Below are 16,908 nucleotides of genomic sequence, written 5' to 3'. Positions count from 1 at the left end.
GTCCAGGAGAACCCCTGAAACTCACCTTCTCCTCCGTTTAGGGTTAATAGTATCCTGGTGTCTAGCCTGCACAGGGCTAGAGAGACAAGAATGGGTCCTAATTAGAACTGCAGATGGTACGGTACTTGCCACTAATAATACATGGGGAGATGCTCCAATCTCTTTAAAAACAGACTTTTCTAAACTTTTTGATGATCAATTTTGTGAGTCCCCTGCTGCCATAGCAGCCATGAACGATCTTTCCAATTGGCAGCATCCCTCACTTCCTTTCTCCCCTTGTGATAATGCAATAAAGAACTATGCCCTCAGGTATGCCCAGCACTACGGGTGTCCAGAGCCCCCACCGAAGCAGAGTCCTCCTTGTGGGGGTTTTAAAGACTATTATTGCAAACAATGGGGCTGTGAAACTTTAGCCAACGGCTGGGTTCCTGGAGGAGGGACTGATAAACATGTAACTCTATTCCATGATTTCAGCAAAGGGCCAAACAATAGGGATTGCTTAGCTAACAAATGTAATCCAGTCACTATAACCATCCTGCATCCAGGAGACCCTGAATGGATCAAAGGTCGTACTTGGGGAGTTAGGCTTTATGTATCTGGAGATGATCCAGGGACTTTCTTTACCGTCAGAAAGCTGCCTACTAATAACAGACCCCTTTTGAAAGGACTAGGAAGCGGGTTGCCCCCTAGACCGGTTGGACCAGTTGTCAGTCCTCCAGGTGGAACCAAGCAGCCAAAAGGAGAGAGCCCTCTAAACCAGAATAAGACAGACACTCCCTCGCCAAGCCTGGAGGAACCAGAACATAATTTGCCTTTCTACTCACCTAGCCCGTCAATAGACAGACCCCACCATAGAGAGACCGATACTTTAGACCTGTTAGGTAAGGTGTTCCCTTTCTTCAATAATACTCAACCAGATATTACAGAATCTTGCTGGCTATGTCTAAGCCCAAGACCTCCCTTCTTTGTAGGGCTGGGAGCCAACACTTCTGTAAGATGGGCACTAGCTCCCACCTTAGTTTCCCTAACCAATACCCTAAATCCAAATCAGTTGAATTGCTCATTTGATAACTCCCTCACCCTGGCAGAGTTCCATGGCAGAGGGACCTGCTACCTCCTAGGAAACTCTACCTCAGATAAGTCTGACTATGAAGATTATTGCCTAAACCGAGAAACTCTGCTTCATAACCCAAAAAGCCCAACAGTAACTAAGGCTCCAGAGGGTATATGGTTTGTTTGTACTCAAGGCATTTGTAAGTGTATATACCCTGCTCAGCCTAAACTGTGTGTAAGCGCTTACATTATTCCTCAAGTATATCTATATGGAGGAAATCCTGAATTCTTAGTGACTCCCCCGAGACTAGCCAAGCAGGTCCCACTCCTAATCCCCATTGTAGCTACTATAGGAGTAATAGGTTCAGCAGCTGTGGGAACAGCAGCATTCGTGCAAGGAGAAACTAACTTAAGACAGCTATCCCAAACCTTTACGAAAGATATCTCCCTTCTTCAAGATCAAGTAATATATTTAGGATGCCAGGTAGACTCCCTGGCTGAAGTAACCCTTCCGAACAGGAGGGGACTAGATCTCCTATTCCTTCGACAAGACGGTTTATGTGCCGCACTAGGGGAGGAATGCTGTTTCTATGCTAATCATTCAGGGGTGGTAAGAGAAAACATTAAGGAACTCACCAAAAGATTAAAAGATAGAGAAAAAGAAGAAAATCCTGGCTGGTATGCTTCCATGTTCAAAACGTCAACCTGGTTAACCACCCTTATATCTACTATTGCTGGACCCCTCTTATTACTCCTGCTAGCAATCACTTTAGGGCCTATCATCCTGAATAAAATTCTTGCCTACATCAAACAAAGAGTAGAAGTAGTCAAACTAATGGTGCTTTCCCAGCCTTATACCATCCTCCCAGGTGGTGAAGAGTCAATGGTTTGACTTATTTTAAAGAAAACAGGGGAATGTTGGGAACAAGAAAATTAAGAACTAAATGTGACCTTAGTAAACAGGAACCGTACTGTAGCTAAAAGAAACTAACAAGGGAGACAGAGTGCAGGATGTAGTTGAGCAAACGTCCTGTGTCGTGCAGATATTCTCCCCTGGGTATGCTAGACAAGCAATGCTTTGTTTAGTTTTAAAAAAAAAGTGAATTTTACCCTGTTCCCGCATGCGTGATCTCTGTAAGCAAATAGCTAACTGCCACATCAGCTTCTGTGAAACACTTGCTTGCTCGTGCCAAAACCCCTATATAAGGACTTAGCTGTAAGCACTCGGCGCGACTCTCATCTGCAGCTCTTGTGGGTACCGTGTCTCCAGACACTTTGAGAGTTCGCCCCTGCACAGGTTAAACTTGGCCAATAAAGCAGCATCTTTGATACCCTGAAAGTCTCCGATATTTGTTCTTGCGTTTGCTGGATGCAACACTTCCAACTACTCATTGGCACAGGCTGTATCCCATGGGAGAGAAGAGGTACTTTTCCTTGTGTGTGGTGCTGCTAGTGTCATGCGCTGCCTGGATACCTGGAAAGAACTTCTCTTTCTTATTCACCCTGGAAGCCAACTCCCTCTGTTCTGTCTTCCCTTGGTAAGGACAAGTAGCAGATGCCCAGCTCTGCCTTAACAGCTTGTCTTTCCTGAAGATGGTATGCCACCACTCAGGGCCAGCTGGCCCTGCCTCAGTGGAATCTGAAGTATCCAAGGGGGAACAAATGATTTGCCTGCATTAGGATAAAGGGCACCAGAGAAGGACTGATCTCCCAGCCTAACTGCACTGGAGTGGAAAAGTTTTCACTAAGATCTCAGTTTTCTTCATTTTTACATTTTTCTGCCCCATTCAAATCATAAAATTTTCTCTCTTATCTTTTAGGGCATTCCAATTTGAAGTACTACAATAAAATATCTCTTTCTAGAGAATAAAACTCATCATCTCTCTTCTTCCTAATTCCTCAGAACTCATTTATGAAAGACACTTATAGTCTGCTGGTTTACTTGTCCCTGAGCTGCATGTGGGAGGAGTTGGGTTTCTTCTACAGTCTCAACCTTTCTCCTATGTTTTCTTTCTTATTTCATAATTCCTTAGTTTATTTCTTATTTTGATCTTAGATAAATATTTGCACAACCTTGTGTGCTTGTGTTATGGAACTCAAGGGGTTCACCACTTGGGGTGCTCTATTCAAAACAGAGACGTGCTTGTCACAAGGTAGTTTTTGAAGGAAGTCTTAGCCATTGCTTATACACACTCTTTTTGCAATTACACATTGATTTCAGTTAGCACACCTACTGGGCTGGGTTCCTATCAAGCCCAATCTGTTTATAGCTGATCTGAAAAATTCTGTGCCATATTTTAACATTTGGCAAGAGTAGACTTAGTAAGAATGGCCCAGACCCTGAGACTCTTGTCCTATCTAACACTTGTAACACCAACCAGACTTCCATCAGAGAAGAATCATTGTGTAATTATAAAGTACCTGGTCAGGGTCCCTGTGTGGAAAAGGCTGTCACACACACACACACACACACACCCTACTGTGACCTGACAATGATCACCTTCCCATTCTATGCTCCCTCTTCTTCACCTGTGAATGGGGATAAAATCTGTAAACATCTTGTTCTGAGGATTGAATGAATGTTAGAGTGTCAGGAATTCAGAACAGCATCTGGCTACAATACCATTTAATAAATAACATCTTTAAGGGTTAAATAAATACTTAGGTATAGCCAATGTTACACATACATTCACTCACATGTAAATATGGCAGATGAGGGGTGGAGTACTAGGGAGGTACAAACACTAATTACATAAATCTCTGAACATTCATACCCAACATTACCTATTTTTCATTTTATCTTTGTCTTGTATTTTATTCCTGTTTCAATATATGTTTGTTAAAAATTAACCTAGTAAATTTTAAAGAGCTAATTGACTTTATTTAGCAATTCATGAGTTGGGGAGCTTTTTAATGGATAGAAATGAGCTCTAAGGAGCTGTACAAAATGAGAGATTTTATAGGCAGAAGGAGTGGAAACGAGGGGGTCATACTAGGTAAAAAAGGCTATTTGGTTATTTATTGCAAGGTCACTTTCCTTCAGGGGACAGCTGAGGTCCATCAAGCCTAAGTAGTGCTGATCAGGCAACTCCTGATTGACTGGTTTAAGATTCCATTTCTGGGAGAAGCTAAAGTGTAACTAAGTTAACTCTTAGTTTGGTGATATGGTGCTTAGCATAAGAGATTCCACTGTAGGCCTATTGTCTTGTTTTTAACAAGTTCATAAATTTACATGACTAAATCAGAACCATAGGAAGGGCCTTGGAGATAACCCTCCTCACAGGAACATCCTGCTCAACAAGGGTTGGGGGAGACTGAGCAAGTCCCAGTCAGGATCCTAGGGGCTGATGTCAGGTACCCATGGATTTTATTGTTCCATTGCCCACCTATTAGCTCTGGGACATCAAAGAAGTTACTTCATTTTACTCATCCTTTAGTATCCTCAGCTTTAAAATGGGGTTCCTAATGGTTCACACCTGTGAAAATGAAGTAAGAAATTCTGAACTAGCAAACAACCCATTTTTTGTTCCTGGGCCTAAGTATCAGAACAGAATACCATCAGATACAGCAGGATCTGTGCAGTCATGAAACATCACTGCCCCTTGCCTCAATCTCCTGACTGACCCCACATGTCAGACTGCCCCTACTCCCTTCACACCCCTGCCTCTCCCCACCTATGCCCCATACCTCTCTGCTCTCCCTCCCATCATGAGGGCAGAGCTATACCTGGGGTCTGGCAGAGCAGACACTGGAGAAAATCTTTGCAAACAGCAATCAGCCCCACTTGGGAACCCTGCATCCCCCAACCTCTCCCCAGCAGCCTCTGCCCCTCTTCCTGGAAGAGACATGCTGAGGGCTTCAGCCAGGGAGAAGAGGCTTCTCCCTCTCAGGAGCACACATCTACTGGTCCTATCATTTCTCCTGTAAGCAGTTTAAGTCTTTCCCCAGCAGAATTATTCTGATAGCACATAGATACACACAGTACTTGTTTTAAATCTCCTGTTAATTCACCTTCATTTCAGGGACTCCTTAAGACACAGATTTGAGTCCATATCCTGCTTGGTTAGTGCTATTAACTGAATGTTTGGGAGGATTTGGTCATGAGGGCAGAGCCCTCATGAATGGGATTTTCATCCCCTTATAAAAAAGGCCCATTAAGCTCCCTCAACTTTTCCACCAAGTGAAGAAGCAGCAAAAACATGAATCAGGACGCAGGCCCTCAGTAGACACCAAATCTGAATTTTCCAGCCCCCAGAACTATAAGAAATATGTTTCTGTTGCTCATAAGGCCCCCAGTATATGGCAGTTTGTTGTAGCAGCTTGAATAAACTAAAACACTTAGCTTGTTCCTTACCAGGGCAGTGGAAGTGATGCTGGCTGGCCTCTGGAATGTGTTTCTGGACATGGTCACAACAGCATGTTTTGGGGGAAGAAGGCAGAGCATGAAAGGACACACTAGCACAAAGGTGCACAGGGCTAGCCTTTTACACAGGCTCACTTTGAGGAGAATGACCTTTTGGTATAGATGAGTATGGCCTGGCATGGCCACACTCATAGGCTGTGTGGGACTTCTCTACTCTCCAAGACAGTGTCTGGAGGTCTATTGTCCCAGGCAGTCCCCTTCTGGACCAGTGCTACCTCTATGACCAGATTTGTGACAGCTGCCCTCCTCACTCCTTGAAATAGTTATAACCTTTACCAGCTACTTCCTGTGTTAGGAAGGAGCCAGGAATCTTCTTAAGATACCCATTTTCTTTTCTTGAAATAATATAATAATAATATTCAGAGATCCATACAATTCTACCCATCCTAGATACCTGGGATGAGGAGTCCTCATTTGACACAACCACTGGCCTGCAGTGACTGCAGAATGCTGCAGATGGCTCATCGAAACACAAGAAAAACATACACAGAGACAACCAGGTCCTATGGGGAAATAGGGATGGAACGGCCACTCTCTCTAGTGGAAAGCACCTCGGCCACCCTCCCTAGGGGAGATTGCCTCATTCTCCCACCTAAGCAGGCTTTTATTTGGTTAGTTTATACAGGAATTCAGGTAAAGATCATTACTCATTGCCAGGAAGTAAGAATCAAACAATAGATAATAAAGAAGTCTGAAGGCCTATTTTGAGTCAGGGTCAGATAGCTAAAGAGCTGTAAAACTTTGAGGAACAAACTTACTTCTTGCTTGGACACTTATCATTTAATTGAAAGCATTCTAAACAAAGCAGGTTTCACAGGATTTTACATATTCTTTCTTAGGCCTAATCGCCCAGGGAACCCACCCTTTCCAGCACAGGGCTGTACCAGCCTCTGTCATTGTTTCAGGCTTAGGTGGAGCACGGAAAGTAAGGCAGCCAAGAGATTAGGAGATTTTCTCACAGACAATGAGGATTCAGGCTTTGTCAAAGCTGAGGGGCAAGGGTCCATCACCCCCTTTTTCTGTAGCCCCCAAAGTCCTTCCTTGAGGGCCTCCCACATGATCGTGCCTGTCTTAGATCATTCCCCCCTTGGGGAATCTTACCCATCATTGGCTAACCCACCAAGCACTGGGGTCCAGTTTTGGATGAAGTAAAAGGAGCAGAAGTGGTGCTCCTGCCAGGGAGATAAGCTTTTTGTCTCCCTGGTGGCTTACAGTTCAAGGTCACTCCCTCAGCCTTAGCCTTGGTGGGGGTTACAGCTTCTGATACCAGGCAGGGTGGTTCCCAACACTCATTTTGTTTTCAAGAACTACCTTCAAAAGGGAGTGTAGCTACTTTGCAAGTCTAGCTTAAATAAAAGGATAGTCTAATAAAACCAATAATATGATGATAATAATAATAATAGTAATAATAGTAATAATAATAGACATGCTTGTTTCCCAAGTGTCAGGACCCTCCTCTGAGCCTCCTGTGCATACACTAATCCATTTGGGTTTCACATTTTTTATGGGTACTCATTGTTTCCTCCACAGAAGACATTATTTTATAGAATTTGCACAATTTACCTCCTCACTCACTTGTGTCTCTACTCAACAGTCATCTTATCAGAATGTATTCCTTTTCTACCTTTCTAAAATAACTCTCCTCTTCCCACAATTCCCAAGATTCTTTTCTCTTATCCTTGTTACAGAACAAAAAAGGGGGGGGGGCCTGGGACGATATACTATTATTGAAAAAAAGCCCCAGCTCCGTTATGTTCACCGCCAGAGGAAAGACATCTCCCAATGCCAGAGATTTGTGAAAAGGAAAGGAAATGTTTATTTAATGCTATACAGACTTAAAGTAGCGACCTAATGTCTTCACCAAAACCTCAAAGTCCCTTAAAACACCCACAAACAGACACAGTCCGTCCTTCCTTCCCCCTTTGCCCAGTCCAGAGTACCGTATCTCAGGAAAGGAAATAGAAGTCCATGGCTCAGGCAGTCCTCTGGTTATTCCCAGTTAGTACTCCATCTCGACTGGGAGACCTCCCTGGGTTCCCGGCACCCTCAGCTGAGTCGCTGGGATCTCTGCTAAAACCAGGCAGTGGTTCCCCCTTCTAAAGCTGCGGGGGTCCCCACTCTGGCAAAGGCACGTGGTCCTCTCTCCCGGGGCCACAGGAGTCCCCACTCTGCCAGAGCCATGTGGTTCTCCCTCTCAGGGCTGTGGGAGTCTCCACTCTGTCAACACCGCATGGTTCTCTCCCTCAGGGCCGCAGGAGTCTTCACTCTGCTAAAGCTGTGTGGTTCTCTCTCCAATGGCTGCTGCATCTTGGTTTAAATCCCTGCGCCATCTTCCTCTGCAGCCCCATTTCTGACTCCTCCCACACTCGGCTTCACATGCCAGAACTCATACCCTTCCAGCTTTACTGGACTGCCATCATGAGTCTGGGCAGGTGTGGCCCCAAGCCCTGGAGCCAATCATCTCCAAGCTCCCACGCGCTGTAACTCGGAGGACCTGCCCCCCCAGTTACATCTTGGTGGGGAGGTTACTTCCATTCCTTTGGCTCTGAGCATGGCCACAGCTATTTAACATATCTAAGCAACCAGCCAAAGGCTATAGATATGTTAAATGACCACACCAGAGGTTAGCTGCAAGGCTGTTGCTATGAGAAACAGCTTTCAAAGGCCCTGCTCCATGTGTCCCTTCCCCCAGCTCCCACCTCTGGGGAATGGGGGTGAAGACGTCTTAAAATCTCCTGGACACCTTAAGTTCTGGACCCCATTTCAAATGCCCATTTGGGGTCCCCCCTCTTGGCTGCACCCTGTAACATCCTCACCTGACCAATTACACTTCAGTGATTTATTTATTATTTCTCTCATTATTATTTTGTCTCCAAGATGTAAGCTTCGCCTGTGTGGTCATATCCTACCACAGCACCTTGACCAGCATGGTCACATGAGGTATGCTCAGTGAATAGTTATTGTGTGAATGGATTCCTATATTACAGATGAGAAAGCTGAAGCACAGGGATGTCACCTAACTTGCAAAGGGCCACACAGCAGAACTAGGATGTGAATGTTGGTAGGTGTCCAAAGCCCACACTCTTAACTATGTATTGGTATCAGTCCTGATGGGCTCTTGGCTTGTGGTAATAGTCACTGAATAGGGATCTGATGGATTTGTGTGGCAACTGAAGTATTTTCATGCCCCACTTCATATCGTCTCAGTCCCCACTCCCCTCCACAGAAGCCCCAGGAAGCTGTGATGAGTGCCTCATGTGTGCTGACCATTTCTGTATATATGCTTGTGTGTCTTTGCTTCTCTATCTGAAGTTTCTTTCATGCACAGTGGAACCCCTGGGGTTCAGTTGATGAGAAATATGAGTACTTGGATACATTGATGCCAGTTTTCCCAACTTTGGGGGGCAATTCTGAGGTACATTCTACATGGTCCTCAGCAGCCCCCAGCAGGATTGAGCACCACCTGCCCAGAGCAGTAATAGGTTTATCCACACTGCCTTTCCTTTCTTACTTTCCCCATCCTTCACTTAAGCTCCCTGAAATCCCCTCCCCATAAGCCAACTGCATACATACATCTTGCCATCTACTTTTGGGGGATTTCCAAATTAATGCATTTATCCATATAAAACAAAATCTGGTTATATTAGAATTATTCATGTCAATTTATTCCATAGAAGGTTTGTATTAAAATAACCAATTACAATCATGAGCAACTTAACAATGGTGATACATTCTGAGAAATGCACCATGAGGCATTTCATCATTTTGCAAACATCCTCTAGTACACTAACACACACCTAGATGATACAGCCTACTAGACACCTAGGTTGTATGGAATAGGCTATCACTCCTAGACTGAAAGCCTCTATAACATGTTACTGTATAAAACAACATGAAATTAAATCAAGCACAAGAGAAATAATGTAATTAAGAAACCCAGTAAACACAAGATGTATGATGCTTCTGCTGGTATAGCATGGTAAACTACTTTACTAAAAATTTATTTTTTATAAGTAGAAAGCATACACTCTAAAGTAAAGATAAAAATATATTGTAGTAAATACATAAACTAGTAAATACTCATATATGATCGGTATCAAGTATTATGTGATGTACATAATTATATATGCTATGCTTTTTATATGACTGGTAGTACAGTAGGTTTGTTTACACCAGTATTACCACAAATATGCAATGCATTGTGCTCCAATGTTACAACAACTGAGTTATCACTAGGTAATAGGAATTTTTCATCTTTATTGTAGTGTTATAGAACCACCATCATATATATGGTCCATCATTATGAACATTAAGTGGTGTATGATTTATTATAAATTCTGATATATACAGGATGTTTCAAGTTCCCATTTCCATGGTTTTCCAATACATTAGTATCAGTGAGCTAGAATGTTTCTTTTTTGTCTTTTTTTTTTTTTAGACATGATCTGATTTAGTGGTGTTTGTGCCTCATGCCCCTTTGGGAACCTATTGAAAACTAACCCTGAAAGCCTCACACACATACAATATTGTCTGCAATTTGAGGGTGTTCTCAGAAAAAAAAAATATTAAACCCACAGATGTACTTTGTTCCAATTCCCTAAGTTCCAGCTGCTTATGTCACAGGTCAGTAAGCTGAGACCAGACTAGAGAGGAAACCTGTGCACACTGCTCAGTGGGTGAGCTGCATGAAGAAGTTGCACCACTCTCAACCTAGGCATCCTTCCACCACAACACACCACAACTTGAATTCTTATCTGTATGATCTTAAAATACAGTCAGGAACATGTATAAAGGACACATGGACAAAGCCAATTGTGGGTAGGACTGAAGGTGGGAAGTGGGGATGGCTGGACTGGGGTAGTGGGGAGTGGTGGCTTGAAAATGGAGACAACTTTACTTGAACAGCAATAAGGAATGTGAAAATAATAAAATACAATCAATTATAAAAACACAAGACAACATTACCATCATCAATATGTTTAATATATTTTATTGGTTACAAGAGAAAAAATGTGTTCCAGCTCATCTCTCTTATTTATTGTTCATTTGCAGCTCCTAAGCAGGATTTTGTGTCTTAGCAATTTTATCTGAAGGGCTCCATTATCTTATTATTAGAGTTACCCCCACATTAACTCACCCTCCTCTGCCAATTAATCTGACAGGGCCTGTTCTTTACCAAGGCTTTCTCAATTACCCAGCTCTCAGCTTTATTCAAATATATTTTCAGGGTGTTTTTCTTTCCACCCTCTATCTGGACTCCACATTTTCTACTCTTCTGGGGCTATCCTTTTTATTTCAGAATAAGTTAGTCTGTTATTTATAAATAACAGACCAGCATCTTTCCAGTTTCCAAACATCTGTCCAGTTTCCAGAATATTTTTCCTTTGCAGTGATAAAGGCTTGGATTAAAATATCAAGAAGCCTCAGTTTAAAAAATAAGTCCCCCCATTATCCCCTCCCTCTGGTTATATGGATCAGGGGAGGCAGGTGGGAATGTCTGGGGTAGTGGGGAGTGGTTGGGGTAAAATGCAGACAACTGTACTTGAACAAGAATAAAATTAAAAAAATTAATCCCTGTCCAAGAATATTTTTATTTAAATGAATTTACTCTGTAAGTATTCAAATTAGGCCTCATATTCCATTAATTTATTTTCTAAAGTGAAGAAGTTTTTTTAAAAAATCACTAATTATATCATTTGTTTAATGATGTCCTTGCTATTTGTGTTTATTTTTCTTGGGTGGTCCTCTTTTCCTACTGATGTGTGTGAAGACTGATTTTCTTTGGAGGGGTGGTATATGACATGTGATGATTAAACATTTCACAGAACAACCTGATGAAGATGTGAGGATGGTTACACTGTAGTTTTGATTAATTATAGGGGACCGTTCTACATGGCATGGGAATGTAGCCTAGCTCCCACTCAGAAAAGCAAGTGGGGAGCAAGGTCTGGCACACAGGACCTATGCAGATGCATAGGTTCTCCTGTGGGGAATCAGGCCTGCATTGTACCTAGGCTGCTATGAGGCTTGCTTTTGCTAAAACTCCCCCACCCTGGATTGAGCCAGCAAATGTTTACCGCATATCTTTAAAGTAACTTCCTAAAATCTATGCTAAAGCTTCCAAGGAAGAATGTAACCAGTTCAACCACTTTTCCCTTTGCATTTGCAAATACCCTTCTTCTGTGACATAATTAGCAACATCTTCTCCTTTGTTTTCTGTAAAAGATAACCACCTAAAGTGAACCTGTGCATAGCAAATTAAGACTGTCCTCTATGTAAGGTGCCCAGAAAAGCAATAAAAGCTTGTCCAGGCAAGGGTTGAGGCCCTCCCTCTCTCTCACTCAAGATAGTGGCCACGCCATCCCTTTTTCTCCACAAGACTTCTGCAGTCTGTGTGAATTTGTTCATTTCAACCACAAAACACAGACCCTGCTGGCCAGGGTCTGCATCAATTAATAACTGAATTCATTTCCAGGGGAAAGTTGGGGCAAGGGAAAGCCTCATGTTTTCCAAAAGTGAGGTGGGAACAAGATAGAGCAGAAGATTAGGAATGGAAATTATCTTTCTGTGGATCAGAACATTTGATGGTGAACTTATCTGGCATAAAGTTGTTGACTGTGTAACTCTAGTCCACAGAGGTAGATTATAGTGTCATTACATATTGGAGTTGCATTCCTGAATTTTTGTAGCCATTTAGGAGTCATCTGCCAGGTGGTCTTTGACAATTAATATGTCAGAGAAATGTCAGGGTGGGCCTGTGGTACCAAGTGCAGTTGTGGGGGTATTGGCTGATAATCAAAGAAGGAAAGAGTCCCCCATCCTCCAAAACCATAGGAAATAAGGCAAGGGTGGGTGGACTATGGACTATGGATTTAAAGTATATGATTTGGAAGTTGATGGAGTTAATATCTGACTTCCTCAACTCCTTAATGAATTCAGATTCAGGGTTTAACACTGAGAATGGATTGAACATGGTTGATTAGAGGACTAGGAGCAAAAAGATAAATATTTAGAAACAAAGGAGGGATATAATAAGGAAAGATGAAACAATGGACAGGAAACTTTAGACACCCCACTGAATTTGGGGATGGTTTCATGGTTCTAATCTGCACAGTTGTGGGATTTTCTCCAAAATTATTGGCTCTAACTCAAGGTATAGATTTTCATGGAATAGAAGAAAATTTGTACTAGAAAATCAAAAGTGTTTATGACTTATCTGTTTAAATGATCAACCTTGTGAGGCAATCTAGGTAACATAGGAAGAGTCCAGGGACATTTTCAGGAAGGGAAATAAAAAATATAAGGTGACCAGAGACCTCAATGAGAGCACAAAGCATACAAAAATTTGAGGAGAAAAAGTCAAGAGATGATTTGTTAAAGAGTTGTACATTGGGTTCATAATTTCAGAAGTAGAATCATCCTAAGTAAGAACATGTTATGTTTCTATTTATGTTACTCAGAGTACATATTTCGTTAGATAAAAAAAATCATTTAGTCTTTTCCATAAAATAAGGGGCATCTTTTTTCATTTTCACCAATAACTTTATTGATTTGGATATTTTGAGTATATAAGCTCTCTCCCACTATTGTCTTCTGGTGGGCAGAAGTCAGGAGTGCTGCGAAACATCTTCCAATGAATAAGACAGCCCCACAACAAATAATTATTTGGCCAATATGTGAGTAGTACCAAGAAACTTTGCAGAATGCTTTGACATATTTGATCAGTTATAGCACCTTCTCCATATGCTGCACAAATCTTTTTTTTTTGCCATTTCAGTTGTTGAAATAATACTCCTTTCTTGAAATAATAAAGCATAATACACAAAAAATGTCATGTATTTTTCATCTTCAATATTAAAATGGCTGCACAAAAATTCACCAATTTTGATGTTTCTTTTATGCATGATATGACAGCTGTCACAATACAATCTAATAAAATTGTTTTGAATGAAGTTAAAGACAACTAAGCACCACTAGAGCCATTATATATATAAAAAAAAACAACTAAACAAACTTTTTGGCCAACCCAATACATTTGACTTCTTTCCTTCAGAGAATGGTATTACAAATTGGTTTATAGGGTTGTTTTTTTAAGTTTTTTTAAAATTATTCTGAAAATTTTCGTCCTAAATTGTCTAATATCTATTTGGAAAAGCACTAGTAATCCAAGTGTTAGAAATCCAATGTGCAGAAAATAATAATGACAAGAAGTAGAAGGAGCAAGAAGAGGAGGAGGAGAAGAGAAAGAGTCTGGGTGAAATTATTTCTCTCTCTGAATAGAATTTTGAAATGGCCACATCCTGCTGAACAAGGGAAAGATAGAAACATATAATGTACCTTATATTGCCTCACAGCCAGGCCACCACAACAGCAAGCAACTTGGATTCTCTGGTTTATATGCATTAGGAAAAAAACCCAAAACCAAAACCAAAACCAAAACCTAAAGCCTGGGAACTCAGCCCTTCCCCAGTGCCCACCTTCCCATCTATAAAGGGTATTGAGTGTATACTGACAAAAAGGCCAGGCCTGGCTGTCTCCTGGCCCTCTTTATGTGCTAACCTAAAACCTGGAGCTGATTCCCAGATTGTGCTAAAGGTTGCCATGATCTTGCTCAACACCACCATGGGAATACAGCTGTTGTGAGCCTTGTTCTGTTTATCATCTACATGGGGAATACTCACCATGTGGTGTCAGACTTGAACATGTCTCACTTGGTTTGACTCTCTTTTCCCCCATTTCTCCATATTCTTTGAGAATTTGCTCAGGTTTTCTGTCCCTTATCATTAGACATTCTAAGTTAACCTACACTCAACTGTTGAAGAAAAACTTGCTTCCCTTTTTAAACTCCAGCCAGCTTCCAAAACTAAGCCTGGGGTCCTGTATGTGATGTTTCTCCCCTGAGAATAAATTCATTCCACACACATGTACAGTCCTCGGTGGCCTTCATTCTTAAACCTAGCCATCAACCCCACAGTTTGCAGTCATCCTGGAAAAAACTTTATTTCAGAGCAAAATTATAAACTAGATATATTTCTATGAAGCTTATTGAAAATCAAAGTTCAGGAGATTGCAATATAGCTTCAGAGTAGGTGGAAGCTACTCCAAATCAGATTTATAGCTAAATTATAGAAAGTTAACTTGAATAACCAACTGAAGTCTAGCTGAACCAAAATTTAATAACCAAGGATTTACAGAAGAACTCACATAGATACTAGTAAGAGTGGTGGAGACATGGAAAGAGCTATCCTTGTATTCAAGTGTGGCAACACCTAAGAAGTCAGAAAGGTATTACACTGAAAAACTCCCTCCCCATGAAATGTGGGGTCTCAACTTCATACAGGAATCCCCAACACAGAACAACAGAGGCAGGAAAAGAAGCCCACATGGCATCTCTTGGTGAAAATTAGTGGGAATCCAGTATCCAGTCACCTGGGAGATCCAGATGCCGCTTTACCAGAGACAAGGAATCCTATTGCTACAGCACCAGCCTGGGAAGTGCACTGTCTGAGATCTGACTTATGGCAAGGTCATGCTGCCATACTCCATACCTGTGGAGGGTTCTGTGGAGTCATTAGCAGTGACTTTGAGGAGGCCTTTTTTCTGGTGAGACTCAGACAATGACTAAACCGTGTAGCTTGGAAAAGAGGGCTGGTCTCCCACACCTCAAATGCCCAGCTAGCACCTCTCACTCACCCTGTTGAATCACTTGGCTAGCCCTGTCCTCCTGAGTTCAGTGGTATAGGGGAACCATTTGGGCCATACAGAGCTGGGACTTTCAGTCTGTGTCTTCTGAGGACCAGCTTTGTCCAAGAACCAGATGAGCAAGTGATAAAGTCAGTGGCTACATTGTGGAGGCAGAACATCTAATTTCTCCCGCCCATGCTACCCTGGGAATGTGAAGAAATACCCACTCCCTTCTTATAGGCAGGGGGCACCACCTCCAATGGGACACTGATTTGCTCAGCCCTGCTGGGATCAGTTTCATAAGGGAAATAAAAAGCAGCTCAGAGCTGGGATATTCAAAGTGTGAGAAAATCAGAGGCTACTGTCTGGGACCAGGACAGAATGCTTAGCCCCCTCCTGAAGGCTGGCATCATCTCATTAGAAGACTCTTTTGATATATCCCACTGAGCTGCATTTTCTCTTGTAGAGATGATGATGGGATGCACCCATCCTGAATTTGCAGCAAGCCCCTCAAGGAGGAACTAGGTTTGAAGACTCTGACAGAGACTGAGTAGTTAGGTTTTTAAGCAGTACCACTTGCCTCTTATTATGTGTGATCCACAAGTAGATGACTCACTGGGAGATATATCTCAGGTAGCCTTGGTCCCCTTACAAATCTGTGTATAGCTCTAAGAGGAGGGAAGCCAATCCTTCTACACAGATTTTCCCCTCCCATGCACACACAGTCCTAGTAGAAACACACACACACAAAGTGAACAGTGTGGTTGCTTAAGACAGGTAGCCCAAGGCTGGTTACACACAGTGTCTGACATTGACCTATACCTGAACCCCACCCAAGTGATCCAGAACCAACAAGACCAGTGGTGGTTTTCAGACTATGTCAGGGCTCAATCAAAGTAGCCACACAAGTAGTACACCCAAACAGGGATTCCACCAGGCACCAAATCCTGCTGGAAATAATTCTCCATTAGGGGAAGCCCCTACATAGCATCTCATACACAGTTACAAAGATTTACCCTTATAGTCAGCTAACCTTAAGAGCTAACTCCTCTCACAACAGGGCCAACAGCCTTTAAGACTCAACTACAACAGGAGGGTGCACATAACCCACAAGAAACATTTCTGAAGTATGTAGCCCAGGTGATCTGAAAAATTGTGCCACTGAGTCCAACCAGACACTTTTGTCATAAACGATCATAACAAGTTTAGAGTCATAAAATATCTACCTAATACACAGAGACAAAATGTAAAGGTAACCCTGCCTGGCGTAGCTCAGTGGATTGAGTGCTGGCTGAAAACCAAAGTGTTGCAGGTTGGATTCTCAGTCAGGGTACATGCCTGGGTTGCAGGCCATGACCCCCAGCAACAGCACATTGATGTTTCTCTCTCTCTTTCTTTCTCCCTCCCTTCCCTCTCTAAAAATAAATAATAAAAATTAAAATCTTAAAAAAAAGAATGTTCCTCTTAAAAAAAGTGTAAAGGTAAAGAAATATGACACCAATGAAAGAATAAGAGAAATCCTCACAAAAAGAATTTAATGAAATGAAAGCAACCAAGACAGCAGATTCAGAGTTTAAAGCAATGGATATAAGGATGCCCAAGGACTTTGGGGGAAGAATGCATGATCTTAGTGAGAACTTAAATAAAGAGATAATACTTATTTAAAAAGACATAAAATCATTAAAGAACAGTCAGAAATAAAAATACAATGGCAGAAAAATGCACTAGAAGAAATCAACAGCAGCTTA

The 16,908-nt window shown here is 42.1% G+C and overlaps 1 protein-coding gene across 1 annotated transcript; it reads left to right on the top strand.

Moving 5' to 3' along the window:
* Positions 1-229: 229 nt before the first annotated feature.
* Positions 230-1,945, top strand: LOC114506043 (endogenous retrovirus group S71 member 1 Env polyprotein-like). The gene has a single exon (XM_028523574.1). It carries the CDS (start codon positions 230-232, stop codon positions 1,943-1,945), a length of 1,716 nt encoding a protein of 571 aa, XP_028379375.1.
* The last annotated feature ends 14,963 nt before the right edge of the window (positions 1,946-16,908 follow it).

This window comes from Phyllostomus discolor, chromosome 9, assembly GCF_004126475.2.
Source record: "Phyllostomus discolor isolate MPI-MPIP mPhyDis1 chromosome 9, mPhyDis1.pri.v3, whole genome shotgun sequence".
Lineage (NCBI taxonomy): Eukaryota > Metazoa > Chordata > Mammalia > Chiroptera > Phyllostomidae > Phyllostomus > Phyllostomus discolor.
The sequence above is the reverse complement of the archived record's forward strand: the minus strand, read 5'-3'. Positions and strand labels throughout refer to the sequence as shown.

What these genes read in the sequence shown, in the direction of transcription:
- LOC114506043 (XM_028523574.1), top strand. Translation starts at nt 230, where the DNA reads ATGAACGATCTTTCCAATTGGCAGCATCCCTCACTTCCTTTCTCCCCT.